Here is a 21923-nt window from a genome sequence, read left to right as displayed (position 1 = left end):
AAGAGCTAATGTGCAAGCGGTTCCCAAAAAAGGGGATCGGTCTGACCCGGCAAATTATCGGCCAATAGCTATCACCTCAGTACTTTGTAAGGTGATGGAACGGATTTTAAACAACCAACTGATCCATTACCTAGAAGATCACTGTCTAATTAATGATCGTCAGTACGGTTTTCGACCAAAACGGTCCACAGGTGATCTTCTAGCGTACGTAACACACCTCTGGGGTGAAGCTATCGACAAGCATGGAGAATCGTTGGCTGTCAGCCTCGATATCTCCAAGGCTTTCGACAGGGTCTGGCACAGAAGTCTTCTCTCCAAGCTACCGGCATATGGTCTGCCTGCTCAGCTATGCACCTGGATTGCCAGCTTCCTACACAAGCGTAGCCTTCGTGTTTTAGTAGATGGTTGCGCTTCACAATTCTATGTAGTGAATGCTGGGGTCCCCCAGGGATCTGTGCTATCTCCCACACTCTTTCTTTTGCATATCAATGATATGCTCTCCCTTGGGAACATACATTGCTATGCAGATGATAGTACAGTGCATGGTGGATACCACGGACGCGCAGTGGCTGGGCGGGCGGAAACTGAGGAGAGGCGGGAGAATCTTGTCATTGAACTCGATAGGACGTTAGATCTCATCGCCAAATGGGGCTCTGATAATCTTGTTGAGTTTAATGCCAAGAAAACACAGGTATGCGCTCTCACGGCGAAAAAGTCAACATTTTCCCCTCTTCCCTCCCTCTGTGGTACTCCGCTGGTGATGCAAAGCAAAATCGCCATGCTGGGGATTGACGTTCGCTGCGACCTTAGTCCAAGGGATTACATCGAGACTGTTATAAAAACAGCTTCACGGAAACTCGGAGTTCTGAACAAGGTGCGGCGCTTTTTCACGCCACAACAACTGTGCCTGCTGTACAAAACACAGGTACGGTCTTGCGTGGAATATTGCTCGCACCTTTGGGATGGCTCCGCTAAGTACCTACTTGAGGCCTTGGACCGGTTGCAGCGACGTGCCGTACGCATTATTGGCGACGTAAAGGTCACAAACACCCTTGAACCTTTACAATTGCGTCGTGAGATAGCAGCACTGAGCGCTTTCTATCGACTGTATCACGGCGAGTGCTCTGAGGAATTATTCTCTCTAATTCCTGCTTCCCCCTTCCTTCTTAAGTCCACGCGGGCTGGTTCTCGATGTCACCGCCTAACTGTGACATCAATTCCATCGCGAACAAAGAAATTTGGCAACTCCTTTCTTTGTCGCACTTCCAAAAAATGGAATTCCTTACCAGCTCACGTATTCCCCTCCTCTTACAACCCGGGTTCCTTCAAACGAGGCGTGAAGAGGCATCTTGCGGGCCGGCAAGGCGAAGGCGGCTAGTGCAGAACGTTTTTCCCGTCTGTACTGGCCGTCGTCGCGTTTGGACTCTACTACCACTTACCATCAGGTGGAGTAGAGTCATTTGCCCTCCCGGCGATATAAAAAAAAAAAAAAAAAATATCCCCGAAACTGTTCACCAACGCGTTGGAAGACGTTTTCAAAACGCTGGATTGGACTAGGTATGGAGTCAATGTAAACGGCGAGTACATCTCACACCTTCGATTTGCCTACGATATCGTCATCATAGCAGAGTCGCTGGAACAACTCACCGAAATGCTGCGTAGCCTAGTGTCGGTCTCGGTATGAACTTGGACAAGACCAAGGTCATGTTCAATAGGCATGTCGTGCCGGGACCGATATACGTCGAGGGGAAACCTCTCGAAGTTGTTAGTGAATATACCTACCTAGGACAGATAATACAAGTCGGTAGGAACAACTTCGAGAAGGAAGCCGATCGAAGAATTCGCTTGGGATGGGCAGCATTTGGCAACCTTCGTCAAGTCCTCAAGTCGTCTATACCGCAATGTTTGAAGACGAAAGTCTTCAACCAATGCGTCTTACCTGCCATGACATACGGTGCCGAAACGTGGACACTAACTGCGGGACTAGTCCACAAATTCAAAGTCGCTCAGCGTGCTATGGAGCGAGCTATGCTCGGAGTATCTTTGAAGGATAAGATCAGAAATGAGATTATCCGGAAAAGAACCGGAGTCACCGACATAGCTTGCAAAATTAGCAGGCTGAAGTGGCAGTGGGCTGGTCACGTATGTCGTAGGACCGATGGCCGTTGGAGCAGACGAGTCCTAGAGTGGAGACCGCGAATCGGCAAGCGCAGCGTAGGGCGCCCTCCAGCCAGGTGGACCGACGATCTTAAGAAGGTGGCGGGCACCAACTGGATGCGGAAGGCGGAGGACAGGGAGCTTTGGCGCACCTTGGGAGAGGCCTATGTTCAGCAGTGGACAACGATTGACTGTTGATTGATTGAATCAATACTAACTCCTTTGATGTCACTAATCAATTAAATAATATACAATTAATTAATCAAAACCTATTCATTCGCATATAAAGCTTAGTATATATATATTATTATTACAATGACGGAGCGGGAATGTACATTTCGGATATCAAAGTATAATGCGTATCATCCGCAACCATCTACTCCATTATTGTGTACATCAATCCTATTTATTTTGCTTTTAGCTTATAACTTCGATTTCGTAATAAGTGATACTACTTAATGTATATTAACAATTTTTTATGTTAGGCGACTGTCAAAAGCTCCCGACTTAACTTTCGGTTGAAATGCGTTAAGTTATTACTTAAACTTATTTAATGGTATGAAATAAAATACATATAACCTCACGCGGACTCTTTTCGCTCATATAATCTGATGATACAACAATTTAACTAAAACGGAGAGAGATGAGACGATAAAAAAATAATATTGATCTCAAAAGATAGTCGTTACGGTGTGTAACAGTTTGTAGACAATGCGTTTGATGTTTATCTTGAAACGCTTTAAGGCGCTAATAATCATCTCTTGGATTGTAATTTTCATTATACCGGTAATGAAGTTTGTAATAGTTCTATATCAAATCTAAGCAATTATATTTCGCCTTTACAAATTCATTTGTTAATTACAAGTCCAGTTAACGTTTAATTTATTATTATGAAATCGGTCATGCAGAAAACAGTTACCAGAAAAGGGCAGTAAACGAAGCCGTGTAGTGCACGGTGTTTAGACTAATTGTTTTTGTGGGGCATTACAAGTGGGCGTCGGACGGCTGCAGTGGCAACTTCGCTAACATCGGCCAGTACGGACGTGGCTTACCGAACTAAATTAGCGCACAAATGTTCTATTTAAACAAGTAAAACGGTTGAACTTAGATAAAAGCGGACTGTATCGACTCCGCTGTTATAGGCATTTGGATTATACGAGCTAAATCGTTTGAGTAAAGTTTGTCTTACTTGTATGAATAGATTATCTTTTGTTAATAAATAACGGATTAGGAAAAATGTTTTACGTATGTACGTCCATATAGATATAAAATATGTTACCACTAAGAGTAACTTAGACGATAAATAAAGAACACTCAGCCAGTCGAAGATCATCATTTGCTCGTCTGGGTAGGTACCACCCACTCATCAGATATTCTACCGCAAAACAGCAATACTTGATATTGTTGTGTTCCGGTTTGAAGGGTGAGTGAGCCAGTGTAATTACAGGCACAAGGGACATAAAATCTTAGTTCCCAAGGTTGGTGGCGCATTGGATATGTAAGCGATGGTTGACATTTCTTACAATGCCAATGTCTAAGAGCGTTGGTGACCACTTACCATCAGGTGGCCCATATGCTCGTCCGCCTTCCTATTCTATAAAAAAAAAAAACATAAATTTACGGCAGTCACTTTATTGTGACTTTAATAATTATTATGTAGAAATATTTTACTTCGACTTATGGTAATGTCGGCTACAGTAAGTTGGGTTGACGCAGCTCCCCGCCCGCCCTGACCTAAATATCTGTCATGACACAAGGCGAAATACATTCTTAGCTCTCAAGTGGGTAATAGAATATATGCACGTTGGTTATGTATTGATGCTATTTAAATATCTGTGTTATGGGTTTGTGCCTCAAATAAACTTTATTTTTTTGTTTTTATGTATTTTTGATGAATTTAATTTAAAAAATATATGTAATAAAATCTAATAGAATAGAATAGAATATGTTTTTTTGTACACCAAAAGAGTTACAGAAACATACAGTTTTAATCACAAACATAAAAAACGAAAAGTATTAATGTAAAAAGGCAGCCTTATCGCTTAAAGAGCGATCACTCCCAGACAACCTTTGGGTGAAGGACATGAGATAAATAAAAAAATAATGTTTTATATATGCCATTACAAAGCGCTGCTTAAATTTGTATGGATCGTTGCAGATTTCTTTAAAATATATATAACGCGATAAACTATTTAACGTGCCATCATAATACAAGAATTGACTTATGTATGTTTACCTTCTCTATATTCAAATACATTCCTTAGTATGGAAGATTGTTTGTTTAATTTACTTCCCTATATAATATATTCTAATAATTCCAATTTATTTACATTCGACCTGCATAACTCGAACATGTCATTTGGGTATGACGACGCTTTCATAGTGTGAACGTCATTAGTCATTAGTTAAATCATTAGTTTATAGTATAGAAAAAATTGATCGAAGAGTTTGTGGAACCTTCGGTTTGGAATATCTAGGTTCGGAATCACCATGGGGTCCACACACCTGCGGCCCGCCAAGCAACACACACATACGATACACTTACAGCAAATTGACACCAGACAAATGTCCTGTAGATCAATAAAATCATATTTTTCGACAAAAACAATTTTTACAAATGTTTATAAAAGCGTTCAGACTCTTTAAATATTACAATTCAGCGTCACATGCGACCATCTTTATTCACGCGTTGCGACGTAAGACGTTTGTGTCGCAGCGTTCATGTCAGGACTAAACTGCAAGTGGCCCCGTCACATCCACTGTATGATAATTTTGTTTCTCTACTGAGACAAATTTCTCTCTTGAGTTCTAGTGTACTTCAGCTTTTATATAATAGTGAATGAGCAAAACTTACTTGACTCCAATGTGTATAACCAGCCAGATAAATGAAGTGGCGTAATTTATGGTTATGTTTACCGTTATATACATTTTTTATTTATTAGTAGTAATTTAATTAGTAGTAATATCACGCATTTGTCCATATCGACACGATTAGAGATAGATCAGGTGCAAACAAGACGCAGTCCAAGCTGTACGTACTTTTAGCTAGCTGAGTATTGTTTTACAGATGTCCTTAATAATATATTGAACCGACCGAGGTTTCGAACCTTAGATACTTCCAGTGAATCAGTTTACTTACGTACCCACTTACTACATAAAGACAGCCAACCTCACTTTCTCGTTTGGAATATTAGTGACCATTTATAATAAAATTTGGACCCATATAGTAATTTAGCACCCTCCTCGGGCAGGTAAGAAATTTTAACATGTTAGATAATGTCAGCATTAATAATGAAACATTTGGGACCTTGGGGAGGAAAAGGCTTTTAAGTGACCCTCCTACGAGATGACCGACCATTCCGACTGACGGTAATTATGACGCTTTTGCTGAGAAATGCTCTGAGAAGTGGAAAATATTTCTCATATTTTATTTTTTTATGGATTTTTTGACGCCATTTTAGCTTTTTGCAAAATTATAACGTACTTTATAATTATGTAAGTATTCTTCTCGTGACAATCGAATCTTTTTTGCAACCTTCAAACCTAAAATCTTTATTCAATATAATATGTATATAGAACACATAACACTTGCTTTAACAATCAATAAATTGTTAGAAATGGATATCGAATAAAATTGAAGAAATGTGTAACGTTGTTTGCAGCATCTGTTTCACATATATATCACCGATAGAGGGCACGTCTTCTCTTAAAAATATACATATTACGCAAACGAAAACTCACAGGTACCTATGATGATAGGATTTGAACTTGTAACCTAGGGTTAAAATCCATTCATAAATTTCACGACTCGTTTGGATAAACTCAACAAATTAAAATTAGATGATGTATACATTTCCATAATCAATTCGAATTTGTTCAAAAAAAAATACATAATTGTATAATTGTTCCGACTGTTTGAACTGTTCTTAAAACTCCAAGTAACGATACAAGCATAGATAAATGTCGTCGATTACATCGCTAAGCCGATTACAACACTTAGATTTTTTATTTCGTACTACGTACTAGGTACCGATAAAACATAAGCCGAACAAAGCCGCGCACGATGTGTGCTTTTTATAATTCGCTAAAATCCAACGATATCGTTTCGTAAACGAGCGCAGTAAATTTGTTGCTTTAATTCGGGCGTATCGCGCAGACCGGGGCAGTTTTTCAAAAACAATCACATATAAAACAATGAGGCGTGTCGACGCGACAAATGGGGCAGTTTAAAGCTCGCACCACAAAAAGCGTAAAATGATTGCGGTCGAGTCGCGACGCAGACAATCGCGTCACCAATGCAAAGAGAACAACAGACCCGTGTGTAATAATGTTTTATTAGTAGATGTGGCTTAATGTATCGCGACTGGATGAGAGAATAACGACCTAATATTATTATATTTAGTTTGTTTTCATTCTTTTTATTTTCAAGTGTTCGTTTTTTGCTACATTTTTCTCCGCTAATTGTATATTTTCAAAACATAATATCATCATAAACAAACTTTTTTGGCGTTTCTTTCCGAATCGGTGGTAATATTATGACAATTAACAAGCATAAATAAATTTAATTATTATAAATTGAATAAAGATTTTGATTATTACCCATCGAAAGCTAATTTATATCAAATTTTATATTAATTGACGTTAGTCAATTAATTTTAGTAAGTTAAGTTAGAAAAACAATGGCATTTGTTGGACATTTATTTTTGCTTGTAATTTTAGTCGCAACGAATTGACAACAAAGAAAAAAAATAAACTTATTAAAAGAAAAATCAATCAACAATATGTTTTTTTTAAATGCTTGTCACGGACCTTTGTCGCACATGAAAGTAAAAGTAAATAAAAGAGCGTTATTCAAAATATTGCAGAGTGAAAGCCGGCGGGGGCGGACAGCGGCAAGATCCTATCGGAGCAAATAAAACGGTCGGAGGTGTAGTTCATGGGGGTATTGTGTGTTAGTACATTTTGTTTTGAACATTGGATTCTAGTTCGGATTGTCATGAATAAATAAAGACAAAAGGTATTTTGAATTATATGCATAAATAAATACGGGCCAATGCAATTCATTTTTGAGGTCTTCTAACTATTAAGTATTTTATATATATATATAAATATGAATATATACGATATCAATCTGAGTGGTTATCCCTTTATATTTATATTGCACTGCTGTGTTTACTTATGTTTCATTGCATTTTGTTTTTTTTTGCTTGTTTCCGTGTTTATTTTAAGATATATATTATCTTGAATGAATGAGTAAAAAGTGTAATTATCTTTACTTTCATTCATAAAAAGAAAAAATCCTAAAAACCCGTGTTATTTGTGCAATTATTTTTGAAAATTATTTGATGATTTGTAGTATATTGTAACACCGCATATTGTACCATCTTCACGTGTACGTGATAGCGGTACATAGATAACGATGTAAGAAACGAATACCAACGGCATCTTTCATAAATAAAGTATAATTAATAAGTTTAAAAAAAAAGTTTTTAAATCAGTTAGTATATCAAATTACTCACTTACTTTAGGAAACAAATTAAAATAATTTTAAAACTCCTAATGAATATGGTACTTCCAGGTACTAAATTCAATCCGTTCAGGCGCTTAGTCGACGTAAATAAAAGGTAACGCACGCGGGCGTCGCAAATGCATTTACAAATACGAACCGTTGCGTCCGGCCTGCATTGATCCGAGCTCATTGTTTATATATGCATTTTATTTCACATTTCCGTTTGGGCTTATGACAGTACTTGAAATGTTTGTGTTACTTATGTTTGTGCTACTTCATATGTAAACAAGTACATGAAATTCAGGATTGTCACGTCAATAGCCTAAATTTAAAGCGGTCGAAACTACGAAGCGTAGCGTATATGTAATAATATTATATACTTAAACCCCTGAAACGTGCCGCATATTTTGGTATACGTAAGTTTTATTGTATTGCTTTACTAGTTATTACAGATAGATGGAAATCGGAACTAATTCATCGAGTGTTGTCATCATGTCGGATTATGTCAATCAGCTCAGTGGTTTCCACGTGATATGTGTGAGATAAATAAACTGTTAAGACGATTATCACACCGTACGCGCCACGCGACAGATTGCGGGTTGATTTATTAACCGTTGACCGCTAATGATATAAAGAGGTTAATATTAAATATAGATATTGTTATAATATTAATTGAGAAAATAGAAAACTCAAAACACCCTTTTAATCGTGGTTACAAGAGTATTTTTTACATTACGAATATTTTTGCATTAAAGTATTGCAATAGTGAAATTATACCATTTATTTATTACAGGGCATGTTACCCGTATGTAATTAAAGTCGAAATCATTTAAACGAGTAAAGAGCTAACTAGCTGTGTCGCAAACTTGAAGTTATATATTATGTATTTAATTTGCGATTCTTCAGATCCTTTATAAAAACCACTGCAAATGTTTAACTTCATTAACTTAAAACCGCATTAACCGTAAGATTATTAAATAAATTGAGTAATTTTATCAAAACAATGCAATGTTTGCGCAAATCTATTCAAAGAGGCAGTGGCTCGTTCCGTAATCCGAGATCATCGAGCCGTTCTTAATTACCGCTTGATATGAATGAGTCTCGAGGCGCAGGGCGGTCGCTGCGAGCTGACGGCTGCCACCATTGTTCCTCCGACACTTCACAGACTACAATACTCAGTTCATCAATAATTATGTGAATAATAGAAACAAATACAGGTAGCCATTATGGAATTATTCGAATGAATAAGTAATACCCTCGCCTCGATAATAATAACTGATGTCATCCCGCCATTTAATTAACGCTAGCTTAGGGCACAAATGTATGCTTAAGAATGGCTTTAACAAAGTAAGCCAGATCCATCTGCATACCTATATAGAGGACGTTAATGTTCTCGTAGTAGATTTTAGTCAACGCAGTCATTCTCGAGGGAGTCTAGTTGACTGCGCAGCACATATCATTGTGAAAATGTGTGTGCGTAAACAAACTTAATCAAATGCAATCTCTATTTCTTCACTCTCATAAATAGATGAGACAGCATTTCCGACACGAGCGGATGTCCGGATATTAGCGAATTTCCTATCACGGTACATATTATCATCATAAACGAATTCACATCCACTACGACCGCTGTAAACTTTTAATAATAAATACATGTTCTCGTTGTAACATTGGTGAAACATTAACTGGTAGATACTAGTTACTTTTAACCTTTATTTGTAAAGTAACATCAAGTTTCCGTCTCCCTAATATTTTCATTTCTTGAGCAAGGTATTCATTTCATTAATAAAATTTTGACGTTCCAATATTAACTTCCGTTCCTTATAAATCTAGAGTAAATATTAATAAATAAGACATATTGTACAGACGATTGAAAGATGTATATTTAAAATTCGTTTCAAGTTTCTAGTCGGTTCTTATAGGTTAAATCGATATTCAAATCTGTGGAAACTTTAGATTGGGATTGTCCGCGGGAATATGGGAACAAAATGTAGTTTATGTTACTCGCTGATAATGTAGACATTGGTGAAAGAATTTTCAAAATCGATTTAGTGGTTTAACCGTAAAAGCGTAACCAACAAACAAACAGACTCACATTCGCAGTTATAATATTAGTTAGGATTTATCTCGTAAATGACGATTCAAACGTGTTTGTGCGAGACTAGTTTATTTATATACATAACAAATACCGATGTCGATAGCGTACACCACGAGGTCCTCTTGTTATCATATTGCGTAAATTTGCTCTCATTACCGGACTTACTGACAAATTTGTGCTACCGAAGTGGGACAACCAAACGTCAAAACAATACAGTGGAAAAAATAAAAAGGAGTGGAGGGGCGCGCGGTGATGCGTGTCACGATCCGTGTAACAACGACCGACTGATTGCCCCTGAAAGGGTGAAACGAAACAAAAATAAAACACGGCACTCTACATTGCTGATTAAAACGCGAGCGATACAAAGCGATTATCGGACCGTATACTGCCGTCTATTACTTTATTCCCCGTTCCTCTATCCCTATTGTTGGCCCTCTATCCGCATCGATGTCGGATTACTTACTTTGACGTTGTATATCTTTTGTCGACATTGCAATCCACGAAGTAAAAGACATTTTGTCAATGCCTCGCACAATACCTAGACTCTGTACCGAATTACAAATTTTCAAGAGTACAATTCCTTTTGTGCTCGTAATTACTTAGCTTTAGCTTCGATGCCTAGTATTTTGAAAGCCTTCAATACCAATTACTGAGAATGATCTCTGAAGTGCGGAGCTGACGTAGATTAAAATGAAAATACATGTAAATATTCTCGTTACGTCGTCAACTGTGATGTTCGTCTATACTTAATGTTATAAAACTGAACTAATTATTTGAATACGCTAATCACAGGGTCTTTTTTATATTTCCGGGAGGGCATGACTCACTCCACCTGATGGTAAGTGGTAGTAGTCCAAACGCGACGACTGCAAGTACAGTCAGGAAGAATGTTCCGCACTTGCCGCCCCCGCCTTGCCGGCCCGCAAGATGCCTCTTCACGTTTCACTCTTCACCCGTTTGAAGGAACCCGGGTTGTAAGAGGAGGGGAACACGTGAGCTGGTAAGGAATTCCATTTTTTTGAAATACGACAAAGAAAAGAGTTGCCAAATTTCTTTGTGCGCGATGGAATTAATATCACAGTTAGGCGATGACATCGAGAGCTAGTACGGGTAGACTTATAAAGGAAGGGGGAAGCAGGAATTAGAGAGAATAATTCCTCAGAGCACTCGCCGTGATACAGCCGATAGAAAGCGCTCAGCGCTGCTATCTCTCGACGCAATTGTAAAGGCTCGAGGGTGTTTGTGACCTTAACGTCGCCAATAATGCGGACCGCACGTCGTTGCAACCGATCCAAGGCCTCCAGTAGGTACTTAGCGGAGCCATCCAAAAGGTGCGAGCAATGTTCAACCCAAGACCGTACCTGTGTTTTGTACAACAGGCACAGTTGTTGTGGCGTGAAAAAACGCCGCATCTTGTTCAGAACTCCGTGAAGCTGTTTTTATAACAGCCTCAATGCCATCCCTTGGACTAAGGTCGCAGCGAACGTCAATCCCCAGCATGGCGATTTTGTATGTATCACCAGCGAAGTAACACAGAGGGAGAGAAGAGGGGAAAATAGTGACTTTTAACAACTAAAAGTCTAACAATCTGATAAAAAAAATATCTTTTTGTATTTGATAACTCATATATTTGAGACATAGTATCTTTCTAGACTATAAAGCATTAAGTAACGACCCATGTCGGCAGTTTTGTTATACTTAACACGGGTAAAGGCGCGTGAAACAGCTAGCAATGAAATAAACAAAAAGCACCTGCTTTTTGTTTGTATGTTCAGGAAGCCGCACCGACGCAGCATGGCGAAATATGCTTCAAACGGTAAATGGTTCCTAAAATATGGCTGCCAATTTCATTATACAGATTTCAAGCATAAAGAACTCGAGTATTGTGTAATGTACTCTGCACTTACGTCATGAAGCCATGAGAGTTTCCTCGCAGGAGGGTTAGCTCGGACGTGACACTCGAAGTAAACGTCATCGCCCTCTTTGATGTCCCCCGCCGCCAAAGAACTGCCGAGCCTCAATTTCACTACCGGTGGATCTGTAATACAAATCAAATCTTATTTTTCTTTTGTATTTATAGATATCTAGTCGTTAACATTATAATAAACAAAGTTATAAATTATTAATATTCCTCTTCAATCAAGCGTGAAGCGAGTTAGGAGTGGGAGATAATATTCCGTCAGGGCAGGTTCGGGCCCTCAATTTTACTATAGTTAGCCGGCCCGTGTATATATATATGTATATATATTAACTTACAAACAACGTTAATGGTCCACGACGTCTCGAGGTACAGCGAGGTTACGTTCGGATTTTCCGCGCGGCAAGTGATTGGCTTTCCATCGTCGTCTAATGTGGGGACGAAGCTCATGACGCTCACGGTAAGGTTGTCCCGGAGCTCCTCCTGGAACAACACATAATAACTTCATAAATAAAAGTTCGTAATTTTTTTAGAACAATGTACACGCTCCTAAGCCCATAGAACACAAGATAACCTTCGGACAAATTAATATAATATTAAAAATACTACCTATAGCCATTATTTATATGACAAAATATGCTTGATTCGGAACAACTTAAACTTTTCAAATAATAATAAAACTTTTAAAATTCTAATTAGAAAAATTTTAAATATAAAACTTAAAAAAGTTTTTTCGCTATTTGTATTTATATTAATCTTATAATGTTAGAGTGTTTGTATTAAAGATACACAAGAATTAACAGTTCAATTTGAATAAATATAATAATATGCATTCCAAAACTCCATTTATTGATTAAAGCTATAGACTGTACAACTTCACGCTACGGCCCTAAGGAGCGGAGCAGGAAGAAACGTATACCTAACAACGTCTATACGGCAAACTATATGAAACAGGTGTATGTAAGACGGTTGAAATCACAGGGCACAGCTGGTGTTTTTTTTTCAACAAGAGATTGTAATTTATACGGATAAGCAGGTACCAATATAATATCAATTGATGTGCAGCTAAACACCGAGATGACGTCAAATATTAAACACAAGATGACAACCAAAATATTAAAAGTTCAATGAAATGAACAGCTTTACAAATCCAAAGTAATTTCATAAATATAACGTTAGTTTCCAAATGGCAGCAGGAAATAAAGTGCACAAAAGACCAGATACACATTAATTCAATTAGTGTAATACTAAAGTATTGATGAACAAATCGATGTATTCGATGACTTTTCAAATTGTACACTATATCACATAAAATTAAGTTAAAACTGCCAGAATGTTTCTCTAGTAAACATATATACATGCTACATGCTCATATTTTTTATTCATTTCACTTTCTGAGTACCAATTACTTCAATGAGTACACGCGACTAAATAATTTCAAAGTTTATATTTTAAAAGTTCTCAGTAGAAAAAAGAGACTATATTTTATCCTGTAAAGATGCGATGGTCGGTTTTAATAGCTACTTAGAAAAATCCTACAAGTTTGAAAAATTACTTGAAAACTTCTTCAACGCAGTCCTCGGCTTGTTTTAAATTATATTACAAAATCTTTTTAATGTAGGCTTCGGTGGTTTGTTATACCTATTGAAAAAATAATTATCATACTGGTAGTAGGACTTTATGCAGTGTGAGGCGAATGGACAGCTGTGTCCATCAGAAATTATACCGCTGAATAGCAATACTTAGTAGGCTGTGTTTGGTTTGATTTCTGTCATGGATTGTATGATTAAATTGTTAAATATGATAACGACAAGAGAAATGTTTGAAATAAATATAAAAATATTATTTACAATTAGAAATAAAAATTCACTAAGCGATCTATTGACCGTGCCGTGCTTATACACCGTTTAACACGTCCAGCATATCAAATATATCGTGTTTATTTAAATATCTCGTAATACTTCTAAAATAACTGGAATGTATTGCAAAGTGGAAAAGGCAATATTTATCAAAACATTTAAAGTTAAAAATATACACGGGACAGGCACAGGTAAAAAATGTCTACAATTTTAAAATAGAAAAATAAATTGGCTTAACGGGACGAAAAAATGTTTGTGAGACTTCAAAACACCCCTCATTACGATATTAAGTTGAAGCCCATTGGCAAAAAAATCTTACTGAACATTTTCAAACGAGCTCCCGGCGAAAAGCGCGGTTAAAAGTTAAATGTGAACATTTCTGTTTTCATAACAAATACTAATATAATAAACAAGACTAACGTAATATCGCATGGTTATAATAATATTATTACAGTGCGTTGAAATCAATGACGTCTGTTTGTTTGTTTGGTGGTTAGGCCGTAGATCACGGGTTCTGGGTTCAAAAAAAACCAATAAAAAGTTAATTGTATGTGGAGAAAATCTCAGAAGCAGATGCACTTTGTATTTGTGTACGTCTTGTGTGTTATGATATGTTTAGATTGCTAGTCTCACTTGACTATGGCCGCTTTGACCAAAATATTCAGGAATGTGGGCTGGAGGTCATCATCTTTATATTCTATTAGACAGTAATCACACTGGATCTAAGATATCAATAATTATGAAAAAAATGTTAGAAGTTGTATGTTTAAATTGAACCTCGAAATTTCTTCAAGGCCGGAGAACTCTCAACGCTACCAGCAGAGTTTCACTTTAAAGACACAAATAATAAAATGGCAATGCTAATTAAAAAATAGTAACGCTGATTATTTATAATAAGTTTATATGTTTTCATCGACAACTCTGACCTGATTTCCGCATATTAATTTAAAATTGAAACAGCGTAAATGATTAACGTCATGATACGCTTGCAATAAAACAATATTTTCGATCGCGACATTGGCAATATCGCGACGCATAAACATGTCAGAATGCACGCCGCGGTGCGCTCATGAATGGCTCTATCATAAAATATCATTGAGCCAAGTGACGGCCAACAAATTTCAAATCCGCAGCATTGGCGTTGTTTATTGCGCGAATAGCGACTGGATCGTGATTCATGCGATATTAAATCACTGGCCATTGGACGATATCGAATGACTGGCTCGTTGTCGCCGATGATCGCTTCGTTAGTCGCGCCGATTATGAATCAACCGGGACTGGGATCGGAGTGTCGCGATGGACGCCCACCGCGCCTTCGAATTATCACATCCCAGGCTTCGAACGATAAGTAATCCACTATAGAGTAAATTAAAATATCAAACAAATTAAGTAAAAACTGATAACAATAACTTTTTTTTTTATAGAATAGGAAGGCCGGCGAGCATATGGGCCACCTGATGGTATGTGGTCACCAAATGCCTTTACACATTGGCATTGTAAGAAATGTCAACCATCGCTTACATAGCCAATGCGCCACCAATCTTGAGAACTAAGATTGTATGGCCCATGTGCCTGTAATTACACTGGCTTACTCACCCTTCAAACCGGAACACAACAATATCAAGTATTGCTGTTTTGCGGTAGAATATCTGATGAGTGGGTGGTACCTACCCAGACGAGCTTCCACAAAGCCCTACCACCAGTGACTTCTCAACTTCTCTGCATATACCCATCAAATAAAAGCTTGAATGTAATATTTTTAATTTTTTAATGACGTCAAGGTCAATGAACTATAGTATTTATATACTATTGTTTTATAAATTGATTTAACCATTTGCAATACATATACGCTGATAAATAAATATTATAGGTATTGTCTTAACTCAAACCAATATGTGTAAGTTTTATAAACGTTACTTTACCTTTTAAAATTGTAATGTAAACAAGTGTACTATACTATACTTAATGAAAAAATAATTATCCCAATCGGCTTTCAACCGGCGGAGTTATCGCGAAACAAGTGAAACTAACCAACTAAAAGTACATAGTTCTTTTCAATTAAAATTTATATCTTCTCATGAGTCATCAATCCGAAGTAGTAAATGATAATATACATGAAGTATAATATGCCTCTGAAATATAATAATTTGTTCAAAAATATAGATTCAAGCAAATAATAGAGTATCATTTACAACATGCAGGTGCCTCCATAATGTTTCCCATTACCGCCAAACATGAATATATAAACAAAAACTCCATAGAAACTCAGTTGTTATTGTCCGGATTCGAAGCAGCGAGATGCAGTTTAGATCCACGTTTCACTATGACATATCTTTAAACCCATGTAAACTGCAGTTACGTTGATATCAAACATTCAATTAATTATTTCAAAACATACCAACGAAAGGTAAATGCGAGTTGTATATGGACCATATTATTTGATGGTTTGGGTGTTTAGGCAAATGATAATTTACTTTGTACAATTGTTAGTCAAGCTCAACTGCCTGAACTACTCACAAAGATTAGGTTACGAAGTTTGGGCACACACGTTAGGAATTAGTTAACAGTCACAAGTATCGAATACAAGTGTTAATACAAGTCCGATACAATTCCCATTGCGATTCGTGTTCGAGTTGTGTTAACATGCTCGCAAATATAAAGGCAGCATCGAAACTTGGTAATGTCCTTCACCAAATAATTAAATTAGTTTAGTTAAACTTAGCATGTAAATTTTAGAACTTCAATTATCGTTTAACTATTGTATTGAAGTTTATAAAAAAGTAAAAAAAAGTTACAGCCTGTGAATGTCCCGCTGCTGAGCTAAAGGCCTCTTCTCCCTTTTTTTAAGGAGAAGGTTTGGAGCTTATTCCACCACGCTCCTCCAGTGCGGGTTGGGGGAATAAACATATGGCAGAATTTTAGTAAAATTAGACACATGCAGGTTTCCTCACGATGTTTTCCTTCACCGTAAAGCACGAGATGAATTATAATCACAAATTAAGCACATGAAAATTCAGTGGTGCTTGCCTGGGTTTGAATCCACGATCATCGGTTGCGATTCACGCGTTCCCACCACTGGGCCATCTTGGCTTAAGTTTATAAAATATGACGAATGTGATTGCGATCGTTATTAGTTTTATTTACATAATATACGTAGGTACAAATGAGCCATCTGATTGTAAGTGGTTACCACGGCCCATAGACATTGGCACCGTCAAAATATTAACCATTCCTTACATCGCCAATACGCCACCAACCACGGGACCAAAGATAAGCCTGTTTGGCTTTAAAATATTATTTTAACGAGTGGTAGAAAGTACCATCAAGTAAAATGTTAGCGATAAATTGTTATGATATTGTTTGAACAAACTAGCTATCGCCAATTTCCCGCAGGAAATAATTACGGGTTCATCATTACGTGGCATATTTCAAATAATGAGATGTAAATAAATATTGTGATGTATTTAGTATTGAGTCAAGCGAGTAATCTGCCCTATATTTTTGAATCAACGCATGAAAAAATATACGGGAGATGTGGTAAGATATATTACATTAGGGGCGGATAGATCGCTCGGCTCAATACCGATTGTGTCTGTAATATTTGTATATCATTATACTCATAAACTAGCAATTAAACTCGCTAAATCTAAAAACGCTTAATAATAGGAACGCTTAACATTAAAATATTGGAGCCCTACATAAACTTAATATAATATAAATAGTATAACCCAAAAATGTTTGAAATACTTATTTTTTCTTAGGACTTAGTTACATTACTTAATTTAACCGTTTATTAATACGATAGAAGCTATGAATAATGTTCGCGAATCTCTTTTAGTGTACTATATTTCTGATACAGTTGCTACAATGAGAAGTAAGTCATATACGAGTTTGCAGAGAGGAGTGAAGCGTTCAGTCAACACTATCGAGGGGCGTGGAGGATCACTTAACTTCTCAGTCGGCCATTCCTTCCGCGTTACAAACTAATCTCTTTCTGCGTCTATTAATCTGTAATGAATTTAATAGTTTTGTACATCTTGTTAGATATCGATCTACAGTCTAACGTAATTGCTGAACATATAATACTATAATGTTTAGTGTAATTCATTTGCAAAATCTTTAAGTGTCTTGTAAGTGTTGCAATGTTGCTATTTGTTAAACACTAATCTCTTTTTATAATTATTGATTTAACATTTGAAAGAAGAAGACGCAGCATTGTTAAATTTATCACGAGAATACGTTAATCTTTGAACGTACCAGCAAAATTAACAAAAATCTTTTTTCATTTGATTACAAATTCTTGAGGAAGGCTGTAGGCTATTTAACCTCACAGTATGATCTACGGTGGCGGAGCAGAAACGTTTAACGTGGGTGTAACCGTGCAGAGCAGCTAGTATTTTATAGTGCTGTGTGCCAGTTTACGGGAAAGGGTAAATGCAGCCACAAAGAATATTTGACTTTCTCTTGTCTTTTCGCAGAATATATATCCACGATACCTCTGAGATGCGATCTTCGAAAAACGCTACATATAATGTATCTTAAATTAACCGACTGTTCCATATTAAATCATTGTGTATGAGATAAGTTATTACAGCTCTGATAGAGGAGCAAAAAATCTATGAAAAACTTTCCGTGTTAGTTGGCAACGCGCTGTCACTTCGCATTACACACGACCGAGGCTACAATTGATTCAACAATAAATATATTAATCGACACGATTCTTATCTTACCTTTATATATTTCTTTTTTTTTGTGTAAAGCAAAGAAATATTACATTCAACTTGAGTGTAATTTCGAAAAGGAAATAATTTAAATATCGTAAATACAATATAATTTTTTTTATATATTTAATAGGCCAGCGTTTGACCGTTGACTTGCCCGATGTTAAGCATCGATACGGTCTAAGATGTAGCACGCTTGCCTATAAGAAACCTGTTTACTCTGGATTTGAAGACACCAACATTGTACCTATCGGAAAATACGGACTAATAAAATAGATACAATGATCTCACTGAAAAATTGGAAATTGGGTCGCTTAGATTTTTTCTTCCAAGATTACCTTTTAAAGTCTTCTCCTCCGCGCAATAAATGATTTGATTTGGTTTGAATCATTTAAGTGATTACAATATTATGCAAGAATAACTATTATCCTTATTAGCTTATTGTGTTTCTATTTTATTTTGGTTATTTTTATACATGGTAGAAATGGCAAGTTTTATGAAAAAGTATAAGAATTAATTTTTCGACAATCGTGAAAATCTCATTTAATACAAGAAATCAACAAAAAATATATTAGCCGATGTGTAAAACTGTTCTAAGCTTAAAAATTTGCTATCACATGATGATCTTTATTTATTAACAAATTGCCTTTAATAATTACCGATTTGTACACATTTGTGAATAGATTTAAAAAAATACTGCACGACTTTTGGTTGATAATGCTATTATTCCGTGAAATGATTCCTGACAGACAAATTATAAATGATAAATGACATTATTGTTTTTATTTATAATATTCAATTCAGTGACCGTCTAATTATTATTATTTTACTTGTGGTATATTTGATAATTCTGTAATTCTGTAAATCTATAATAATATTTGCATGTCGTTTATGTGATTAGGTATGTATGTGTATGTTAAAATGTATACTGTCATGTTTTATGCAAATAAACTGTTATTATTATTATGTAAAGCTGTTATAGATGATCAACCGATCTTAATGAGGAGTTCGATTACTTTATGATTAGATTGTCAGTTAGCAAAATTTTCAAACAATTAATATTATATATATATACATATATATAAAATTAATTGGATAAAAAGGATAATCCTTTTTTATCGCACATTTTTAACATCTGTCACCCTCTTTCCGTCTCACACGCAGGCGCAGCCATGAGCGGCAACTCGTATAAAATATTTTTATGAATATAATACGAATTTCAAAAATGACATTTGTAAAATGTCAGCTTTGTCGGTCGCTAGTAATTTACATTACCGAAGTTATAACTCTGGAATTAATCGAAATCGATCCCGTGCAGTAAATCGCTCAGGTCAATAGTGTGCGGTGGTCACGTGATCCATCCGCCGCAGAGTAATGGCGGCGTCCGGAACGTATTTATCGCTTCTACCCAGCCTCTTGCTGTCACCTGAGGTTGCCTACGCAATTCAGGAATAGAGGATTCTATACAAGTTAAATATGGTTAAAATAATAATATATAACCCTTTTTTTTTTTGTTATTTTAGTTTTATTTCTAAGCTTATTTAATAGAATTCTATGATAATTTAATAAAATTAGGTCCGGTTCAGTTATTTTATATTTGAGTGTCTCGTTTGCTGCAATTATTTCGACCAGCGTTTTATCCGTCGTAATCAATAATGCAGCAATTATGGCACGATATTCGCAAGGGGCTTATTCCCAGCTTTTTCATCGCTACAACGATCACGTATGTACGATAAATCCTAAGTACGAGTGTGTACTCCTCCCCTCCCGTCTCGCTACCCCTGTCCCCGCTGCGCCCGTGCGACGATTGTCACGTACACGCCTCAATGGATGTTATAATGCTACGAATGATTCTGTATTCCTTTTTCCGTTTGTTACATACGAAATTTTTGTCCGCTCTGATTTGCTCAGCATCTCTTGTTAAATGTGAACAATTTAATTTGTATTTTAAATAATTGCAAGAAATAATTAATATGATTTCTACAGACTTGCAAATAATATCACTTATATCACGATACATTTCGGAAGAGAATTTGTAAGAATTTCAACTTACGCAAGCTATATGTGAAAATCTTTTTCCATAAAAAGGCTTAAGATCCAATCAGCTAAGTGAAAAATAGAACAATGTATTTTCACACGAGGCACTACAGAGATTACACGAGTAAATAGATGTGCGCCATTATCATACGTTCGTATACATTAGAGCTGTTGGCAGAGCACCATAAGCAAGGCAAGAGTCTTCATAAACCCTGGGAATTACGATCTGCATAACACAGTCAAGCTCGGGACTATACAAAAGCGCACGTGGCGCCCCCTAGATGACGCCGCCTAGGTATTACAGGCTAAGACATGATAATATGAAAACTATTTTGATTAATCTTAGGTGGGTCAAGACTTTGCCGCAAAGAGCGGTCGATCAAGAATGTAAATTAGAGCAGTTTATAATTTTAAACTTGCCTTCGATCACATTCGGAAGGTCTTTTGGTGAAACGTATAAAACAGGATGGGAATTTTAAAAAGTAATATAAAATTTTGCTAAGACGCTTTCTTACGATATAACTTTTCGAAATTCATAATGTTTAACTTCCATGTTAGTGGGGAAACTTTTATGAGATATGCTAACGCGAGGAGGATAAAGCTTAGCTCATGTCCTGGGATTCAGAAAGGTAAATATTCAAAGTGAACGCGATGCTTATTAAGGGGGTTGTTTGGCCGGCAGCCAGGACGACGAACTATGAAAGCGCCCAGCAGGCGCTGAGTCAGTCGTGATTAAGATTAGCGCCCACCCCAATGCCCTCGTTCTGTTAGTTAGCTGCTGAACCGTTACATTTTACTTCACCGACTCCACTATCAGATCCGATTTAATTCACACCATAACAAATGTGCCGAATTAGCTAGTTCACGAGCTTGGTGACTTATTGTGAACTTCAACGATAACTCAACGAGCAAAAACTGTACAGTGTAAACTCCCTTAACTGTTCGCTCTTTGATTTGTTGATTACAGAGCAAACATGAATCACTGGACTTCGGAGCCTAAAAGGTAATGTTATTACGAATTAAAAGCGGCCTGGCGGGTCAGGCGGTGTGAGGCGCAGGGGAGGGATGGCTATTAACGAATATCTCCGTTTAATTAGCGACAATTTGGGACGTTAATTGCATTTTAAATTGTCCGGTGCGCTGTTGTGCCGTGACGGCTGTGTCCGCAGCGGCCGCGTGTAGCACGCTTTAATCAGTCGCGTACCAAATAAGCTGTAATACCAACTACAGAATCGAATGCGCTGACACCTTTTAACTCTTATTGAGTTACGTTTCTGAAAATACAAAATCATTTTATACATTTCCAGTTTTTAAATATTTCAATAATTTACAATAAAGGTGTGTATTTATTGCGGCGCAGTATTTAATACTTAACGTAAACAGAAAAATATGTACTTTTTTATATTTAGATAACAGTCTTTACGTAAATATTCAGAATCGTTTGACAGAGGACGCTCAAGTCCGAGGCAAAGAAAACAAGGCTGAATTGAAGAGGGAGGACTCGTTTTTCAGACGAATGACTCTGTTTTGATCTGGAAGTCGTCAAAGTTAGTAAACAATTGAACGGACCGAGTTCATTGCCTGCTTTGAATGATGCCCTAGGCTTTAGTATTTCTAGCATTAT

General features: G+C 36.7%; 1 protein-coding gene across 1 annotated transcript in view; it reads right to left on the bottom strand.

Moving 5' to 3' along the window:
- LOC126781206 (nephrin) overlaps nt 1-21923 on the bottom strand; it is a 440964-nt gene that overhangs the window by 75687 nt on the left and 343354 nt on the right. The window contains exons 8-9 of the mRNA XM_050506069.1: nt 12021-12165; nt 11672-11802 (exon numbers count right to left, since the gene is read on the bottom strand). Coding sequence (XP_050362026.1) covers nt 11672-11802; nt 12021-12165 — 276 coding nt within the window. The remainder of the gene's footprint in view (nt 1-11671; nt 11803-12020; nt 12166-21923) is intronic.

This window comes from Nymphalis io, chromosome 3, assembly GCF_905147045.1.
Source record: "Nymphalis io chromosome 3, ilAglIoxx1.1, whole genome shotgun sequence".
Taxonomy (NCBI): Eukaryota; Metazoa; Arthropoda; class Insecta; order Lepidoptera; family Nymphalidae; genus Nymphalis; species Nymphalis io.
Note: the sequence above shows the minus strand (reverse complement) of the source record. Positions and strands in the feature narration are given on the sequence as shown.